Source organism: Tupaia chinensis, unplaced genomic scaffold, assembly GCF_000334495.1.
Source record: "Tupaia chinensis unplaced genomic scaffold, TupChi_1.0 Scaffold000544_1, whole genome shotgun sequence".
NCBI lineage: Eukaryota > Metazoa > Chordata > Mammalia > Scandentia > Tupaiidae > Tupaia > Tupaia belangeri.
In genome coordinates, this window is record NW_006160056.1 from 171397 (window position 1) to 191881 (window position 20485).

The 20485-nt window shown below is 38.1% G+C and overlaps 1 protein-coding gene and 1 long non-coding RNA gene across 2 annotated transcripts in view; one reads left to right on the forward strand and one right to left on the reverse strand.

Annotated features, from left to right (window-relative positions):
• The window catches only part of BET1 (Bet1 golgi vesicular membrane trafficking protein), a 12849-nt gene extending 11904 nt beyond the window's left edge, over positions 1–945 (reverse strand). The window contains exon 1 of the mRNA XM_006157477.3: positions 771–945. Coding sequence (XP_006157539.1) covers positions 771–789 — 19 coding nt within the window. The 5' untranslated portion in view covers positions 790–945. The remainder of the gene's footprint in view (positions 1–770) is intronic.
• Positions 946–15551: 14606 nt separating this feature from the next.
• On the forward strand, positions 15552–18565 carry LOC102493177 (uncharacterized). The gene is made up of 3 exons (XR_335823.1): positions 15552–15630; positions 16193–16264; positions 18166–18565. It is a non-coding gene; the product is annotated as an uncharacterized LOC102493177 (long non-coding RNA).
• The last annotated feature ends 1920 nt before the right edge of the window (positions 18566–20485 follow it).

The window sequence follows — 20485 nt, forward strand, 5'->3', positions numbered from 1 at the left end:
CCCCATTAAACCTCCTACATTAAACTTATCCCTGCTGCTGGGCCAGCCAGTTTCCTAACCCACAGGATCAAGGAGAAATATTAAATCACCAAACCTTACCACATCCTAATGTCTTAATAGTGGAATAAGGTTCAGATAAGAAATGTTCTGGGTGAGAGTGCCTTTGACCCCAATGACACATACCAAGAGCTTTCACAATAGTGACATGTACATTTACCTTTGTAACTCACTGTTACCAGACTAACCAAAGTTCCTATGCATCACTCACTCACCCTTCAAATTATACTCCTGAGAGGGAAAAAAAAAAAAAAGACAACCAACAACAACAACAAAAAACAGAAAAACAACAACAAGAAACAAATAAACAAAAAAAAAAAATCAAAACCAAAACTAAAAAACCTAGAATCTACGGCCAGTAGAAACTGGTGCCGAACTTTGCAAACTAAAGCAGTTTCCACAATCACCCTCAGTCAGTGAGGGTGATTCAAAAACTTGAATATTAGTTTGTACTGCACATACCCACCGCCAGTCCTCCACTCCTCTCTGACCTATCATTCAAAATTGAGTCTGCATCAAACTTAAGGAAACACCTAGGATGTGGGACAGATGGAGTCTTTCCCCTTAGCACCGCCTCCAAAGATCCCCTTTAGACATCTGGCTTTCTGGTCCAGATGTCAGTGACAGGAGACTGACACAATTTCTCCCGCCCCCCTCGCCCAACCTGATGGTACTTAGGGCCCCGGAACTGCGAACCTCGACCCTCTTCTTACCCAGGCCTGCACGCCTCATCTTAGGAGGAAAAAGGTGGGCAAGGGTTGGGGGTGGTGGGAAAGTGCCACGAGTCTCCCGGACCACTTCTTCAGTACCAGGGTCACTCGGAACACCAACTTCTTCCCCAAGAGCGCCACGACATCAGTAGAGCCTAAACACCGCGCTGCCTGATGGCGTCACCTGGGCGCTTGGTACGCTACGAGGAGGTTGAAATGCATTCTGGGAAATGTAGTTCGCCGCTGATGCAGAGAGTGCGCGTGCGGCGGGGAGTGAACCCTGCTCCTCGAACTGGCGGGACTTGGGGAAGAGAGGAGACTGGTATTGCAGTACCGACACGTGGCTTTGGGTCCCGGATGTCCGCCTGGGACACCCAGAACTCTGCTTTCAGCTTGCTTGCCTCTAATTTTAGAACGGTAAATCTGCTTCTGTGGGGTTGGAAGAAGGTGTTTTACTTAGCTTTACGGAAGCAGCCTCGTATTCCCTCTGACCTCCAGAGTCAGTTTGGGGAAAGTCAGGAAAAAAAATATTGTCCAAATTTCTCATTTTATAGACAAAAAAAATCTGAGATACACGTAAGTGGCAGAAGAGGACTATCGACTCATGCCCAATTGGGGCGTACAGAAAACCAGGTCCCTTGGAATAGGAGCGCTGCTCCGTTTAGGGCTAGGAAAGGCGTGGGGTCTCTTTGGAGGCATTGATGCGTTATTACAATTCTCTTAATACTGCTTTTGTTGCATTTCAAAAGACCTATGACTTTTATTTGTTAAAGGGACACTGGAAGACCTTTAAACTCCTTCCCACTTTAGACCTTTTTCAATTTAACAAAAAAGATACCGAAATAATGCTTCATGCATGATAGTATTCCAAAGAACGTTTATGAACTTGCTGGAGGGATGAGAAGTGGGATGCTGCCCAGGATTAATCCAAGAATTTCATTTATCTCACAGGATTATTTATAGTGAGGAAACAGTAAAATATGGCTTTTGAAAAAACCAGATACACGGTAGTTGCTCAAAACCCACTGGACGTTTGCAACTTTCTTGCTGCAAAGTTTTTGTAGTAGATTTCTGAAAAAATAATCCCTGATCTTTTAGTGTTTCTCTTAGTTGTATCACAGGAAAGACATTAACTATAATAATGACTTAAATCTTTGCTTTCCAGCTACTTTCTTAAAAAAACAAACAAACAAACAACAAAAAAAAAACAAAGACACATACATGAGAAAAAAATTTTAAATGAAAGTTAATAGCCTGGGAAATAATATTAATTCAATAGTGATTTGAGAGATACACAGTCTTAAAAAAATAAAAAAGATATTAACCAGGCCAACTAGAACCCAAGTGGTTAAAGTAGCTGGATCCCCTATGACTGCCTGGAATTTGAGTCCCAGACCTGCAGCTTAAGAAACATGCCAGACACATGCTCATGTGTGCCCAAATCCCAAAAGGAAGAAGATGTTTCTCTGTGGGAGTTGCTTTCTCACTACCCTAATTCGTCTGCCCAAGCTGGGAGTTGACCAGGCCAAAAAAAAAAAAAAAGAAAGAAAAGGAAAGAAACCACCATTCTCTAAAAACAATGAATTAAATATTAAATGAGAGGATTGTATCAGAGACAATGATTACAAATAAACACTGAAGATTTAATAAGAGAAATAACCGAGCTTCCCTTTTTGACTTAAAATCTAACACTACCTTATTTTGCTAAAAATTATACATCTTTATAATCAAATCATATTAGAAAAATCATTTTACTTAAAGATGTCTTACTGATATAGATGTAAAAATTGTTATGTACTAAAATATAGTCTAAAGCTGACCATTTAGATGACCTAAAATGTATTATACTATAAGGTCACTGGGAAAGTCATGATGCATTTTTATATAGAAAAATACATCATGACTATCCCAATGACCTGATACTTCCCTTATATGTAAGAAGACATAAGAAGAGAATATAGTTAAAAGGGGAAAAAAATGATAAGGTGTACCAGGATATAACTCCAGACAGGCAAAGCTAGTTCCTATTTACTTCCTGAGCTAAAACCCAAATAGTCACTTATTACTATTGCCAGTTTCAAATTAGGGTAATCTCATCTCCAAAGATTTTGCATTCAAAAGATGGTACTGAAGAGATGACTGTAATACACAGAAGAATAACTATTAAACATGACCACAAGTGACAGAGACAAGAGGGATTTTTTTTTTCATTTTTTTTCTCATTTTTTCCTTTCAAAATTAAAGTCCTCAACTCTTCTTAGTAATTGAAAGCAAATAAAACTTGGACATGAACAACATTTAACTTACTCTCAATTCTCATAGGATGATCTCATAGAAAACTATGGGGACACGTTTAAGAGAGAGAATCTGAGGTGTGGGGACATGCTCTGAGCAAACACCACCTGCTCTTTTGGGGTTTGGCAGAACCTTGTAACTTGTCTTTCCCTGACCTTGGTTGCAGACAGAGCAAGGGTGGCAATTACTAGGGAAGTTCCAACAGACACATCTGATGGGCTTCAAGAAACATCTTAACCCCAATTAGTAAAGTCCAATCCCTGCTCTGCATCTGAAAGGTTCTTTAGCCTTCTCTGGGTGTGGTGGTGCACTCCTTATAGAGAAGTTCCTTAGCTCCTTCCCCACAACTAACAGCCAGTTCTCTGCATTAGAAAAGAAGATGAGATTTTCTCTTGATGGGATTATCACCAAGGGATACACCTGGCCAGGTATGGCTAAACCCTTATAGATTTGTTAACTGCTTCTTATTGTCCATAACCTGGCAACCAATCTATGAAGTGTCATGAAACATACATGTGTAATGTCTCCTTGAACTATAAATAAAGAGGCCCAGTTTGTCTGGGTGGCTCAAGCAGCAGCGGCTCAAGCGGCTCAAGCAACTGCGCGGCGGCACAAGTTGCTTGGGCTACCTAGGCTCAGGCTGCCTCTGTTCATTTCTACTCTATGTCTTTGTCTCATTCTTTCTAGTTCCCAGGTCTTGGCAAGATGGAGGACTTTCTCTTTCTCTTCCTCACCAGCAGCCCCCTGACCCCCTGATCATGATTCAGCCAGACCCAAGCCCCGCAGCGGACGCCAGAAGAAAACATCTAATATTTGGGAGTCTCTAGGAGATAAATGACTTAATAACATTAAGTATACCTTGCAGTAATAACAGAAGCAAGAATATGAGTGGGAAATGTTTTATTTACATCTTGGTGTGAAATTTGCACCTTTCTTTGTCCCATCCATTTGCTTTCTTTCCATCTGTCTTACCTCTTCCTGACTAGACCAAACAAGGGAAAACAGCCTACCAAGTTCTAAAAACTGGTTAAATAAGCATTAATAAGTCATCCAATCATGAAGCAAATTTGGTATCTTAGGCATCATGTGTGAGTTTTAAGTAAATATAAACTAAAATCAGATATCTCTTGACTTACAAAACAATTTCTAAGTCATTTGCTACTTAAAGCACATATCTCCTAGAGATTGAAATGATGATCCCAACCAAGCCAATGAAACACATTAACTATATGGTTGGAACTCTGATGGCCAATCAAAGCCTGTAGCACCTATAGGACCACTGAACCAATGTACATTTATAATGAAAACTTGTAGAAGAACATGTAGGTCTTGTGTAATGTAAAGCAATACCATTAAAGAGGAAATATAATTTATAAAAATTATAAAGATTCTTGAGAATGCAAAGGAAATTTTCAAGTTGTCAAATAGCCACCAGTTTAAGCTTTGTTTTCCCTAATTCAGGACTTTTACTAGTGCTGATGTCCTTGTTTTCAGCCATGGTTAGCAGAAATGAGGAACTAAAATCTAATTTAGAGCCAGCTTCATAATTTGCCCAGTGCATCCCCCAAATGCAGTAGGACTATTAAAAAAAAAGAAAAAAAAGAAAAACAGGAAAAAAGTACAGTTAAAGATAATAACACATAGAGCTTTTTACTGTCTTCTGTGACTTCCTGCCATCTCCCATCCCCTCAACTTGTCATGGTGTTTTTATTTGCTATTTGTACTTCTAGGACAATATATAATTTTTAATTATTAGTATGAATTTTGTTCTAATATTTATTTTTGGTAAGAAATGAACTTTTTAACATAATTGGTAAATACACTTAGAGACTTAGAGACATATCGATATGTTAAATTTTCAAGGTGCAAAAATAACACAACAGATTTCATGCAACTGCAATTTGCATGCCCCAAATCTGGCCCTGATCTTCAGAAAAAAAAAAAAAACTTTCTGAGTACATGGAGCCATAATTTATAGGGAAAATGAAAGAAAATGAGTGAATATAGGTGATGTGTCTATCTACAGAGAGTGCTTGAGTAAACATAAATACTAAACTCAACAGTAACAGTTACAGGGAAGTAAGGAAGTAGAATATATTTGGATGCCCTTAGGGAGAGGAGTGAGGAAAGGAGAGATTGTCAGTTGCACAGTACTTCCCAACCACCCACCAAACTGATTTCTGTCTATAATAAGTGGTTAGTGTAGTTCCTGAGCTATAACTGAGTGAAATTCTAGTGATTTAGCATGTAAGGGAAGTTTTTAAAAATGTCCTCAAGGTGAGTGTGATTCCAGCAAACCTGTGAAAATAAGTATGGTTTCAGGGTGTAGTTTTTTCTTATATTTTACTTCAAGATGTTTCACTCTCCCAGAAATTCTAATGTGTTATTAAAGTCTTACTCTGGGAAGTGATTTCTTCCTTAATGTTAATTAATCAGTTGCTGTGATTCTTTTGTTTGCTTATTTTCCTGAATGTCTGACCCTACAGAAGAGCAGTAATATAAAGCTAAATTACAAAATAGGCACTTAGTATAGGCTGGTCTTTTAATATTTAATTTTAAAGACATCTTTGACATTTCTAAAACATCATTTTAGATTAAAGAAGATAGGTTTAATTTCTGTTGTCTAGAAAAATATGAGTATTGTATGTTTTAAAATTCTGCATTGCCCATCATTCAAGACTAATTTACTCAAGTTGATTGTCATTTTATTTTAATAGGATTTATTATTCAAGAACTGTATTGAATTATCATCTTGATACATTCAAAATAAAAAAGAAATATAAAGTATACAACCTAGTTTTCTTTCTATAGTAGACACTTTGACAGACAGGTTATTTTATCACTCTATTGACTTGTTTTCTCCATTGGTACAGATTCATTATGTATATATGAGAGACAAACATTTCAATAAATTATTCAGGGATTGAAATTTGCTGTCACTTTGATGTAGTTGACAGTTATGCAATTTTTCTATTTTATTAATGACAATGGCTCATGACTCTTGATTTCTATAACTGTATCAGGGGCTCCCAAGAAATTTCATCTCAGTTTGCTTAGTTTGTTGACACAAAAGTACTTGTAGCCAAAGCCCAAAAGATCCAATTTTGTTACCTTGTCTGTTACTAACCATAATATCATAGTCAGCAGAGGTGGTCAAATGTTATATCTTCAATATTTGATTCTTTTAATTTTTATAGACTGAATTTAATTGCTGTAGAACATTAGACAGCATTAAAATGATTTAATCATCATACCAAGAATCATTCCCAGAAGATCAAGTCTGGTATTTTCTTTAAAATGCATTTATGCTTTCAAAAAATTTTTCCTGTAACTGGCTTATACCGAATTCCCCTTCTTGATTTGCTTTACAGAACATCGATATCAACAGATAAACGTTACACTACCTTCCACATTATGTATGATCACTTGATTTATGCAAAGGTGATAATGAAGCATGATGAAGGAAAGGCACTTTAAAAAATAAATGCCATTAATTCAATGGTATATACATGTACAGAGAAAGAATAACTCCTATCCTTTCCTCATGCATAGTTGTTCTAGCCACAGTGGCACAGTAGTAGCACAATACTCTGCAATCCTGGAAGCCATTTGGAAGACCCAAGTTCAGTACCTGGTTGACCTGTACCTACTATGTGTGTGCATGTGCATGTGCATGTGCATGCCTGTAGTCCTGTCTAGCAGCATGTCTACAGAGGGAGTGAATATGAGACCCTATTGAATATGCATGTCTCTCTATCTCATGAAAAGAGAAAAAGAGAGAGAGAAAAGAGTGAAAGAAACTTTTAAAAATTAATTTTAAATGGATTATAACTTAAACTGACAGGTTAAACAAAACTTTAAGAAGAGTAGGTAAATATTTTTGAGATAGAAAAGATTTCTTAAACAGGATACAAAAATCATTAGCCAAAAAGAGAAATCTTGATAAACTTTACTCCATTAGAAATAAGAACTCCTGGGAACCAGCAGTTAGCGTAATGGCTATGTCGCTGGACTCCCACGTAGTCGACCGCGGTTCGGGTCCCGGACCCGGTGGCTTAAAACTCAGGCCGGGCGCGTGTGCGTGCGTGCCCAAGATCCCGAGAGGAGAATGGAGGAGAAGGGATTGTGGCGTGACCATCCCCCCTGGGGGGTGATTTCTCGCTTTCTGTCTCTATGTCTCTCTCTGTCTGTCTGGCGAGCGCACGCGCCCTACAGTGAAAGTCTCTCTCAAAAAAAAAAAAAAAGAAATAAGAACTCCTGTTTATTAAACACCAGTAAAAAAGTAAAAAGATAAGTTACTACATGGTGTGTGATATTTATAATACATATATTGACAAGGTATTTATATGGAGAAGATGTAACATACTGCTGCAAATGAAAAATGAAAAGATAGTCAACTCAATAGAAAGGCAAAAACTCTGAAGTCTCTTTACAAAGAATGGATACCTAAATCGCTCCTGTTTATTAAACACCAGTAAAAAAGTAAAAAGATAAGTTACTACATGGTGTGTGATATTTATAATACATATATTGACAAGGTATTTATATGGAGAAGATGTAACATACTGCTGCAAATGAAAAATGAAAAGATAGTCAACTCAATAGAAAGGCAAAAACTCTGAAGTCTCTTTACAAAGAATGGATACCTAAATGGCCAGTGTATTGGGCCATCAGAAAAGTCATGATGTATTTTTCTGTGCTTTGCTATGCAAAAATGTGTCATGACTTTTCTTTCTAATTTTTGGATATCAGAAATGCATTTTAATTTTTATTTGATGAAAACTTAAATTTTTAGAGAAATGATTTTAGTATATAAATTTGATTTTGTTTTTACACAGAACATAAAGATTTTCCTCATTAATCTTTCCTGTGAAAGGTATTACAAACCTAAAGGAAGTCATTTTCTGGACAAGAGTGTGTATCTGATACCTGAGGTCCTGGAAACCAATGATACAGTGCTCCTACACACAAACTAGGTCACGTGATGTCACATATTAAAAGCGGGAAAGAGAAATATTCTAGCTAATCAGATGCAAGAAGCAAACACGATGCAATCACTGTGCAAATAAGAGCAGCTTCAGCGAGAACCCTGCAGATTTTATTGGAGTTACAGGTTTGTGAGGCTACGGTGTGCACCCCATTAAAAAAGCAGAGAGAGGGACCAACAGTTAGCGTAATGGCTATGTCGCTGGAGTCCCATGTAGTTGACTGCGGTTCGAGTCCTGGACACGGTGGCTTAAAACTCATGCCAGGCGCGTGTGCGTGCGTGCCCAAGCTCCCAAGAGGAGAATGGAGGAGAAGGGATTACGGCATGGCTATCCCCCCTGGGGGGTGATTTCCTGCTTTCTGTCTCTCTGTCTCTTTCTGTCTGTCTGGCGAGCGCATGCACCCTATAACAAAAAACCTCTCCAAAAAAAAAAAAAAAAAGCAGAGAGAGCTATTATTTAGAAAGGTTGGAATGAAGTTTGGCAAAAGGGGGCAAAACCATGACTATTCAATAACTCATATGCACCAGTGAAGAAGTCCTAACTAACTTTTAACATGCTGCACAGAAACTGGCATAACCTACCTTCAGTATACTAACACTCAGATGCCCAGTTTTGCTTTGTTCTGATGTCTGTTTGATTTTCTTGACAACACAATATATTTTTTAATTATTTTATTCAATTTTAGTTATTCATTTATTTGTTTTAATTTGACCAGAGAGGAACAGAGTGAGAATGAGAGAAAGAAAAAACAAGAAAGAAAGCCACCAGGTCTAGGACTCAAACCACAGTCAGCCATGTGGGAGTCCACTGCCCTTAACGACCATGCCACTTGATAGCCCCTGATCTAATATATTTAATATATGTCAGAAAAGCACAAATAAAAATAACAATGAAATAACACTATACCTTGTCCAAAATGTGGAGGAATATATATATATATACACATACATATGTACGTATACACACATACACACATATATATATACATACACACACAGACACACACACATATATGTTCAATCTCCAAGTATTGTAGAGATATAGAGCAACTAAAACTCTCAAATACTGTTGATGGATATGTAAATTGATACAACCCCTTGGGTTAACTGTTAGTGTTTACTAAATTTAAGATATACACACACAAACTCCTATTCCTAGGCATATTCCAACAGAAGTGAATATGTATATAAGCCAAAAGAATTGTCCCAGCCTGGTGATACAGAGGGTAAAAAATCACACTGTAGTACTGGAAGCCACATGGCAGACCACAGATTGGATCCCCAGCCCAGTCAGCCTATAACACACAGGGCACAGGTATGCATCCGAGATCCTGAGTGGACTCTGGGGGTGCCTGTTTCTGTCTCTCTTTTTCTTTATTTATGTCTTTTAAAAAATTTTGCTGTAGGCCACATGTACTTGCCAGAGAGAGAAAGAGAGAAAGGGTTAGTAAGATATCACTGCCTAAGGGGAAAACTATGCCACAATCTTTCCCCCATTCTCATCTCAGGATGTTGGCCAGGTTTGCACATGTGCCATGTTTGTTTCTTCAAATTGTTGGTCTGCAACTCAGTGGGCCATGTGGAATCCAGCTGCCTTAACCACCATGCTACCTGGCTAGCTCTACTGTCTCAGTTTTTAAATAAATAAATAAATAAACGTTTTAAAAAATGAAATGCATAATAAGCAATGTAAAATTTTAAGAAAAAAGAAAAGAATAAGCTTTAATGAGGACTAGGCTTTATCCCAGACCAATTAAATTAGGCTAGAAATATAGCAGTACCATGATTCTTTTGAGGAACTCTTAATAGGAATGTCCCAGATGACATGCTGCATGACAATGGTGTATAGTGCTAGTTTGCTGTAAAGTGACCATCTTAAAGTTGTAAATTCACAGTGTTCTGCCCATTGTCACTACCATAATTAGAATGATGTGAGTTTTTTCAGCTTTACCCAAACTGCCCTACAACAGATGTCAACTAATGATGTGGTTTGTACTTACTCCTTGTTGGGCCCCATTAAGCCAGCTCTGAGATAGAGACCGGCATTCCCGAAGCTCTTTGGAGAGTGCTCTCTGGATCACCTGCTGGCAGGAGGGGAGAAAACAGAACTCAGCAGAGAGAGCTGGACTGGGATACAGTCATCCTGGTCATAGCTGATTCTCTGAAAAGAAATCAGTTGTCCCAAACGAGGGCTCTTGACACCTCTCATTGACCAGTGTTTGGACAAGGTTTCCTTGGGAAGTAGGTGAGGCCTTAGGAGAGGCAACTCTGCTGCTGAAGGCAGTTTCCTGAGGTCTAGTAGCAGAGGCTGTGAGCAGGCAGCACTCCGAGCATCTGGCAGAGACTGTCCTCCAGTCCTGAAGCACCGTGGTGTCTCCACCAGGTTCTCTCTGTGGGCTAAACCAGCCCCCCAACCCCTAGGACAAGAGTGTCTATGCCATTTCTCACAGGCTTTTTTGTAAACAGTGTAATTCAACTTGAAGAACAACAATAAAACAATGATCTTTGAAGAAAACATTTTTTTTCCTACCAGAGGGCATGTGTACTCACCAGAGAAAGAGAGAGGAGAGAGAGAAAAAGGAGAAAGCACCCACACACGTCTCATAGTCCATACCCCACCCATTAGTGGTCATATCACTAATCCTTTTCCGTTTCTCCTTCCTTTCAAGATTTGGGATGGGGAACCAGCAGTTAGCGTAATGGCTATGTCGCTGGACTCCCCCGTAGTCGACCGCGGTTCGCGTCCAGGACACGGTGGCTTAAAACTCACGCCAGGTGCGTATGCATGCATGCCCAAGATCCCGAGAGGAGAATGGAGGAGAAGGGATTGCGGCATGTCCATCCCCTCTGGGGGGTGATTTCTCGCTTTCTATCTCTCTGTCTCTCTCTCTCTGTCTGGCGAGCACATGCGCCCTATAGCGAAAAAAAAAAAAAAATCCTCTCCAAAAAAAAAAAAAAGATTTGGGACACACATGCACATGAACCCTATGCACATGCACCCAGTGTGTTTCTCAAGCCCCCAGAACTCCAACCCTCCAATCAGTCATGTGTGATCCAGCTCCCTTAACCACCAGGCTATAGAGCCAGCCTGAAGAAAACGTTAAAATTAATGAAACAGAAGTATATTTCTCCCAACCTTGAAAGAAATTATTGTCTAATGAAGAAGAAAGACTTAGAGTTCCATAACCAAAACCCATTGAAGGTCTATAGTGTTTCCTTCTGAGGATATGAATATGTGATTACAATATGATTTCTAGATTAAAAAATGTGTTTATGAAGAAGAGAACACACAAAGGGAACCAGTTGTAAGAAGACTTGTTTTTATGTGTGTGTTTGAATGTACATGTGTATTTAGGTATAAGATGAAAGTGTGCAATTTAGAAGTTAGAAGCAGTAAAGAGAGATTATTTGGGTATCTAGGACAATGATAATTTTCAAAATTCATTGATTTTAATCAGATTCAGTCAAACAGGCCAAAATTTTATTTATTTCAATTCTTCCTCTTGGAAGAGTTCAGGCTATAGACTCTAGGCCCTACTGTTTGGGAAAACAATTCAAAAATCAGCAAAGTTTCCCTGAAATTTATTGGAAATATATCAAATTAAATATTTGGTGACCTTGGGACCAGCAGTTAGCGTAATGGCTATGTCGCTGGACTCCCACGTAGTTGACCACGGTTCGAATCCCGGACCCGGTGGCTTAAACTCACGCCGGGCACGTGTGCGTGCGTGCCCAAGATCCCGAGAGGAGAATGGAGGAGAAGGGATTGTGGCATGGCCATCCCCTCTGGGGGGTGATTTCTCGCTTTCTATCTCTCTGTCTCTCTCTGTCTGTCTGGCGAGCACACGCGCCCTATAGCAAAAACCTCTCCAAAAAAAAAAAAAAAAAAAATATATATATATATATTTGGTGACCTGAAAGAGACTTTTAACAGCCTACCCAACCCTATGGAGTTAAAGATAAGGAAAAGCACAATTAGGGAAAAATTACTTAAATTCTGTGACCAGTGTGTAATAGAAACGGGCTTACAGTCTGGGCAGTGTTTCAAGCCCAGCATTCTTCATGTGATACCACACCAGCTGAGTAGTCTTTAAAACCTTGGGAATCAGCAGTTAGCGTAATGGCTATGTCGCTGGACTCCCACGTAGTCGACTGCGGTTTGTGTCCCAGACCCGGTGGCTTAAAACTCACGCCGGGCGCGTGTGCATGTGTGCCCAAGTTCCCGAGAGGAGAATGGAGGAGAAGGGATTGTGGCATGGCCATCCCCTCTGGGGGGTGATTTCTCGCTTTCTGTCTCTCTGTCTGTCTGGTGAGCACACGCGCCCTATAACGAAAACCTCTCCAAAAAAAAAAAAAAAACCTCCAGGGATGTGTTAAGACTGTCATAAGCCCCAAGAACTTCTATTTTTAGAGACCATTCAATTTCAAAAATATGAAAATCCACTCATATTTCACATTTTATATTTTTGATATGTTTAAAAATTTAAAGAGTTTGAATGGTTTATTTTAACATGAGTTTTTCAGTCTAAGAAAAACACATTTAATTGCCTGTGAGGAACTGACAACCATTCATGCTCAGGTATACTTTAGAAATCAGCCCATCTCTCCTACAAATTGCTTTCAAAGGTAATTATTAATCATACACTGATGTCAATAGTGAGGAAAGTTTACTTAATGGTATATTTTTGCAGAGCCTTTTGTTATTTTAATTTTTTTGCATTTTTAACAGACACAGAGATAGGTAGAAAAGGAGGAGGGATGGATTGGTAGATATAGGAAGACAGACAGAAAGATAGACATGGAATGAATTTCAAAGTGGACATCATGGAATCCAATTGCACAAAATCGAATTGAGCCAGACTTTATGGAAAGTCCTGGTGCAGCTCGTTCTATTTGTGTCCCGCTGGAGCAATGTGGTATCTCCTTCCTGCATCTCTCACCTACCTTCTTCTTTGTGAAGACTGGCTTCTCATAGCTGCCCCCAAAAGAAAACCTTACCGCCATGTCTCTCTGACCTTTCAGTTTGATCCTTGCAGTAATCTTGCTCAGTAGTTTGTCCGTCTTGGTCTCCTAGAAAAGAAATTCTGATTGGTCAAATATATACCAACTATCCGCACTCTATGGTAGAGAGCGAATATTGGAGGACATGAAAACAGTGAAAGTACTTAATGAGAATAAGACAGTGTGGAATGGGGGGGAGGGGTGAAGGGAAGAGGATAGAGAAAGATAGCAAGAGAACAAATAGAGGCAGGATGTTAGTGGGAAATAAATATGGCTTATTACCTGTTGATGATGACATGTATAGTATTCTCAACTGGATTGGTCTGAGAAGTATTTCATGATGGGGAAAGTCTTTTTACAGGAAAAATGAGAAATAGTGATTGATGTTTAAAAAAATAATTGGAATAATAATAATAATGATTGGGAAAAACAATGAAAAGATATTGAATGATGAAGTGGGAAGATTAATGTCTCTGTATCGACTGACACGCACGGCATTCCCTTTTGAAAAAGCAATGTAATACACTCTAAATTTATATGCAATTCAATGTAATATAAACAAGATTATGATGATAATAAAAAATAAATTAATTTAAAAAAATGTCGATGATGTGTCCATCCCCGGTCAATTTGCTGACACTGACGGTGGATGAGTGGCTAGAACTCCCAGAAGTTCGGGAAGAATCATCTCTTAAGAATCAGATACAGGGGTAAGGAAAAAGATCGTCATTCACTAGTACAATAAAGCATGTGGGAGGTTTGGAGTATTTTTGTAAAGGTTCTTGATCTCCATTCTGAGTAATAAACAGATTTTACAGAATAATTTTGAGAAGTAAAGACCGTGTACCCACTCACATCCCTGAGACCTTTATTGCTATCATAAACTGGCTATAAATTCTGTTTTGTTAATGAAGTTAATGATTTATATTATCCCAGGTGAGTTTAGAAATATACCTTCAGTCCTATTTGTTATATTTGACTGAATTTTCTTTATTAAGGTTAGAAGGCCATCTTCTCTCTATAAGTAAGAATAGAGACCTGGCCTTGTTTGAAGCACGCTAAGTTCTCTGACACTGTAGTGGAGGTGGAGTCTTGGGTGGTGACTTCCACATAATCTGCAGAAACTTTTCTCAGACAGTCTCCATTTCCTCTTACTTTTCTCCTGGCCCTCACATTGTGGACAGGGCTTCTCAAGCTAAATACAATTTCTACATTTTAATGAAACAGAGCATTTTATTCATTTTAAATTCAGTGAAGAATTTAAAAACAAGACTTTGTGTTTTTATGTTCTATAGGAAGACCATTTCTGGCACCAAAATTGGAGTTATAATATATAATATTTGGAGTTGTTTTATGTTGTCTTGTTTCATTATTTGCTCACTTGTAAAAGCTATTTATTGCTATATCGGAGACAGAATACATTTTATTTTTTCTCTCACCAAAGTACTTTCCCCATTCAAAGTCTCTGTTAGTAGGGCCCAATAGTGAAAAAGGGAGCTTGATCACTAGCTATTAGCAAGTAGCTCGGTAGAAATAAGAATTGCTACAGAGAGGCCCAGCCGTGATGACAGTGGTAACAACAGTCTGCAAGGCTAGAGGACACAGAAGATCGGAGTTCAGTTGCTGCACACATGGACTATGATACCTGTTGGAGGTCTTCCTTTCTCTCACTCATGAAATACACATATAAATAATCTAAAAAGAGTTTCTACAGAGAATATTAAAAATTCTTGTAGGAGTTGGGGAGAGAGAATTTGCCACCATTTTCCCATTGCCCCAAACTTTGTTACAGTGTTAATATGACACTTTTGAGCACTTGGCAGAGTTGCCTATTTCTAGAATAGCATGATTTTTTTTTATAGCTCAATTATAAAACTCTACAAAGAGAAAAAAAATTGTTCTTACATGATAATTGTTCGGTTTGATTTGGGATTGCTGGCAGAGTCAGAGGAGGTTAAGGCAAAAATACCAGAGTCAGGCCTTGGGGTTTAATATAAACCAGCACATTTAAGCTCTTGGGTGAGATCCTGTGGTCTTAACAGAGGCCAGAGAAGTCACACCCAGGGTGGGTGCTGCTCATTCTTAAAGGTCCATTGTCCAATAGGTGCTCGCCATGGGTCCTTGACTAGCCAATGAAGATCGCTGTTTCTGCTCACCTTTGCCTGGCACACCAAATGCTGAAGGGCAGGAAAGTCCACTGGTGATGGCACGCCAGATGCAGAAAGTGGGAAAGTTCCTGCCAGCAGGAAAGTTTCTGCCATGTTTCTTTTCCCTTCCCCCAGACCATGCAATAATGTGTTACATAAACACCCATGCTTATGCACGCCTCTAAAATCTGTGTCGTTTTGAGGTTTATTCCACCAAACAATGACTTTTTTCTTTCCTTTCCTTTCCTTTTTATTTTGGCTTCCGGATGCCCACTATGAGAAGAATGTTAGCCAATGACATCCATCACCCATGGCAGTGAATTTTTACCTAGTGTCTTATTTGTTCGACAGAGAGAATAGGAAAAAAGGAATTGCAGAGACTTTTACTTCCATACCAGATAATAGGTGTCTTCCCTTGGCCCAGATAAAAGAGGTAAGTAGATTGACACTCAAGTGTGTAATTATATCCCACTAATGTTTGAAAAAGTGAGACCTGGGACCAGCAGATGACATAATGGTTACGTCACAGAACTTTCACATAGTTGACCACAGTTTGAGTCCTGGACCTGGTGGCTTAACCAAACCAAACATGTGTGTGTGTGTGCATGCCCAATATCCCAAGAGGAGAGTGGAGCAAAAGGGATGGTGGCAAGGCCATCCCTCCTGGGGGAGGTTATTGCTCACTTTCTGTCTATCTCTTTCACTGTCTCTCCAGTGAGTGCACATGCTCTATAGCAAAAAACCTCGCTCAAAAAGAAAAAGGTGAGAATTAACCTACCTGATGGAGAAAAGACCTGACAGATGATAATGCTAGTGAAATAATGGAGTAGTTTGCCGGAGTATATTGAAACATCTCTTTATCTAAAAGGACTTAAAACAATTAGGTCAATTTTGCTCAATATTCTGTGTGACTTAAGAGTTACTCACAGGCAGCCCTCAGCAGAAGTTGTCAGTCTCTATTACTATCAACACTTGTCCTTTCATCTTCATTCCAGAACTAGCCTAAAGATCTGATTATGCGGATGACACCACAACTGCAACGCAATGACTGGATGTAAGCGAGTACTGTGAGTAGCTGTGTCATTTACTCACAGATGTTACTGGCGTGCTGTTCATTACTCTAGGCCTGCCTCTGTTCTCTACATACACATTGATTTTCATAATTTTTTGCATATGTTGTTTGGATATGTCACCATAATCTCAGGCTTAACAATTTCCCCTACCAAACAAACCAGCTTTTGCCCTCCTTGTTTATTATCCCTATTAATGATATCATTAAGTCCCAAAACCTCCCGGTTATTTAGACTTCTACTTTGCCTGCTACATCAAATCATTCCAAATCAAATGGACCATACCATCCCCCCAGGAATCCTCATTTCATTAGACTTCACCATAGATGTCATCTATATCAATCAACTGAAAACAATTACCATGCTTCCCGTCACAAGACCCTGGTATGAAGGCTTTCTCCCCTCTTGCTTCTATGTATGACGTAATTCACATATCCTTATTTAACTTTGTATTAAATAGTAAGTGTGTTTTGTTCTTTTGACTATAGTCATTGAAAAAAGAGTCTGAGGATTCTCCCCTGTTTTAGCTTCTACATCACATAGATCACATAGTAAATAATCTATTGATTGGCTATTCACAAGTCAAGTTAACTCCTTGTAAACTGCTGGTATTGTGACTCTTCCTTGAATAACAGACACACTAAATAAATAGTTGGCTTTTAATATATTTTTAGTGTGGTAAACACATGAAATTTTCCTAGGTTCATAAAAGGTTACCCTAGGACTGGTGAGATCAAAGTTAGAGAGAGAGATTTATAAGAAAAAGGTGATGTGGAAATGAAAAACAGCTGAGCATAAGGATTTTAAAAAGAATAAATACAAAGGGAAAGAAAATAAGAGAAAAAGCAGAGATACAGAAAAGCTTCATAAAGAAAAAAGTAAAAGGAAGTACAGGAGTGCAGAAGTAAATGGTTGGTGGTAAAAGAGTTGTGAAATAGGCCACAATGTTTCATTTCCTGTCACAAGACTCTGGTATGTGGCTTTTCTACTGGTTGATGATGTGAGAAGGAAACTTAGCATTCTTTGTTTCCTCTAGAATTTAAAAGTATCTTGAGACCAACCTGTGGAAAAAGAAACTTTGAGGCAGTGTATTTACCTTATGGTGGTCTTGCCTTACCCCGCTTCTTCTGTGTTCATAATACTGCCCAGGCTAACAGTCATTCCTGTTACTCATACCCACTTGCATTGGTCAAACTGCTCCATTCTGAAATGTCTTATAAAGGTCATGCTCTAAGCTGCCATTATTCTACGACTGTGATATAAAAGCTGTTCCTCATCTGCTCATTTACAAATTATCCTTTCACCTTTCTTGGTGACTTTAAAATTTGAACCCTACAATTTTTTAGCCCCCACTGATGAATTACGTGGTCTATCCATCCATACAATGACCATTTTCTGATAATGGGGAACTAATGCCAGTTTTGTTTAATTGCGACTGAGAGTTAATTAGAAAGTTTCCATTTTATTTTGAAAACATGAGTATGACCTTCACTTACCACTTTTTTGGTTATTTATTCTTTGAGCGAGAGTGACAAAGAGAGAGAAAGGGAGAGCATCAGAGACAAAGAGAGACAGCACCCTCAACAGGGTCCTGAAGCCATGATCCAACCCAAGCTTTCAGCCAGTCCCACATCATGGGAAAAATTATTCCAACATACTCAGAGGTCTCCAGCATTGAACAGAGAACCTCCCATGTGGGATTGCCTCTCAGAGTGTTACTTTTTACCATCAGGCTCCCCACTTGTCATAATTTTGAAGATCTGTCATACTTTTGAAGACCTGTGTTGTAGATATCTGAATCTAACTAGCCCTCTCTTTAATTTCAGGGCTACTTTCTTCATGTCACATATCCCTGCTTGGATTGTCAATTAAAGCACACTATTTGTCTCTGTTTGTAGGTGATGCCTTTACACTAAGCATAGTGATTGCTTTAAAGCATGGACATACAACCCAAGCCAGTTTCATCAGGACCCTTCCCTTAGAATTGCTCTATGGACACTGGTGGAGAATCAATCTATTCCTTTTATCTCACAAGCTGTGAAGATGAAATCTGAGAAGAGCTGGTAGATGTATTTCCTAACTCAAGGAGAAAGCCTATCTATATATCCATAAGATAGGTGAGGCCAACCAGAAGAAGCCATGATATGCTGGACTGAAAGATGGTGAGATTATGATGGAGCCAAAAACAAACACAGAGATGGTGTTAGAGAAATGAGATAGAGTTATAATGAGATTGTTTTGATTATGAATCCAGCCCTGCCTAACAGCAAATTTATACTGAATTATGTATCAGTAAAGTACCACAATTTTGTTTATTTGTTTATTTCACCAGGATTAAATTGGATTTTTAGCATTTAAAATGAAAAGAGTACTCAACACTCAATCAGGTTGAGGAAATTTTGCTGAGAGTCCTTATTGCTTGTGAGTTTATCCACTCTAATCAAGTGTAATTCTCTGATTATTGACAAAAATTCATTTTTGTCTAGTTCATGGACAAAATAAACTTGGTCATGGATGGATAAATGGTAATGAGTAGTTTTATAATATTTGAGACTTAGGTAATAGGCTGAAAATTAAAGTTAATTCTTTGGAAATAAACAATTCTGCCCCCATACTTAATATATGAATTCTGACATCTGAAAAAATGATTAAATAATTCAGTGTATTCTTTTAAAAAAATTTTAATAGCAATTCTTGCAATGAGCAATTGAATTAAGTCTTAAGAACAAACGATAAAGGGTAAATTTTTTCTATGTACTATCTACCATTTCCTTATAGAAAATTGTTTACAGAGGTTCTTTATTATAGTACATTTCAAAAGGAATTATATATATGCTCCAAAAAAAACCCTTATGACTCAAACCTAATCAAACACAGAATATAAATAGTCAATATATATCTTCTATTTATTTACTTCTTCCATGAGTGAAAGGAGAGAGAGAGACTGTACTGCCAACCAAGTCTTAAGGCTATTATGATACTCAGCCTTCAGCCAGCCCCAAACCATGGACAAGCATATGCTTGGCATACTCAGGGAAGTTTCCACACTCCAACCAGGAAACTTCTCATGTGAAATTGCCTAGCAGAATATTGAGTCTTACCACTGTGCCACTATCTGGCCCCTAAATAATCAATATTATTTGAGAAATAGCTGTTTGGGGAAATAACTAATGGAATATGCTTTCTAATATTTGTCTTTAATACTCTCATTGGTCACAATAATATTCAGTACCTAAAAATAACTTAAAAATATATACACTTATCTTAAAATAATAAAGAACTTCTTCCTGAAATCCTAAAATTAGCAGTAATAGCCCTGTAAAACTCAAGTTAAATTCTATTTATCCCATGGAATATATCTTACTCATTTCAATTAGAATAAGCAATTCTTTTTCCAAACTTCTAGTCACTTATGATATATTTAATAAGCATTTAACAATTGTCTCCTATGAGCCTATCACTCTGGATACAAAGAAATATAAACCATGATTCCTACTATAAAAAAATTTTAGAAACCTGGCAATGAGATTAGGACCCCACACAGATAAAGTTACCATATAATCCAAGAGACTAATACAAAGAGGTATAGCAAGTCAAAAGGTAAATCTCCTAGTTCCAGAGGAATAGCGTTCAGATGAGTATAAAATCTTGAAGTGTATATACAGAATTTTGAGTTTTATGTTTATTAATTCAAAGGTAACAATGCATTATAAAAACAGAACCATAGTGGCAAATTATACCTATTGAAATATACTTCAAATATTCCATAAAATAACTAAAAATTCTACTTAGGGCCAGCAAATGGTGCAAGTTAAGACAGCTGGATCCCACATAGTTGACTCTGCAGTTTGAGTCCCAGACCCTGTGGTTTGAAAAGCATGCCAGGCATATGTGCATCCCTGCCCAAAATCCTGAGAGAAGAATGGAGGAGAAGGGATTGCTATGTAGTCATCCTCTCAGAAGGTAATTTCTTACTTTCCCTCTCTTTCTCTCTATCTCTGTCTCTCTCTGGTGAGCCCTATAACAAAGTAAAAACTTAAAATATCAACCTAGCTTATGGAAGTAAGTAATGAAAAATAGAAGTAAAGTAAATATGCACATTAACAAAATGGCTGAATACGATATGGTATATCCATACTATTGAATATTGTAAACCCATTAAATAGAATTATATAGGTTTATATGAAGCGATTTGGAGGGATTTAGTTCTACAATAAA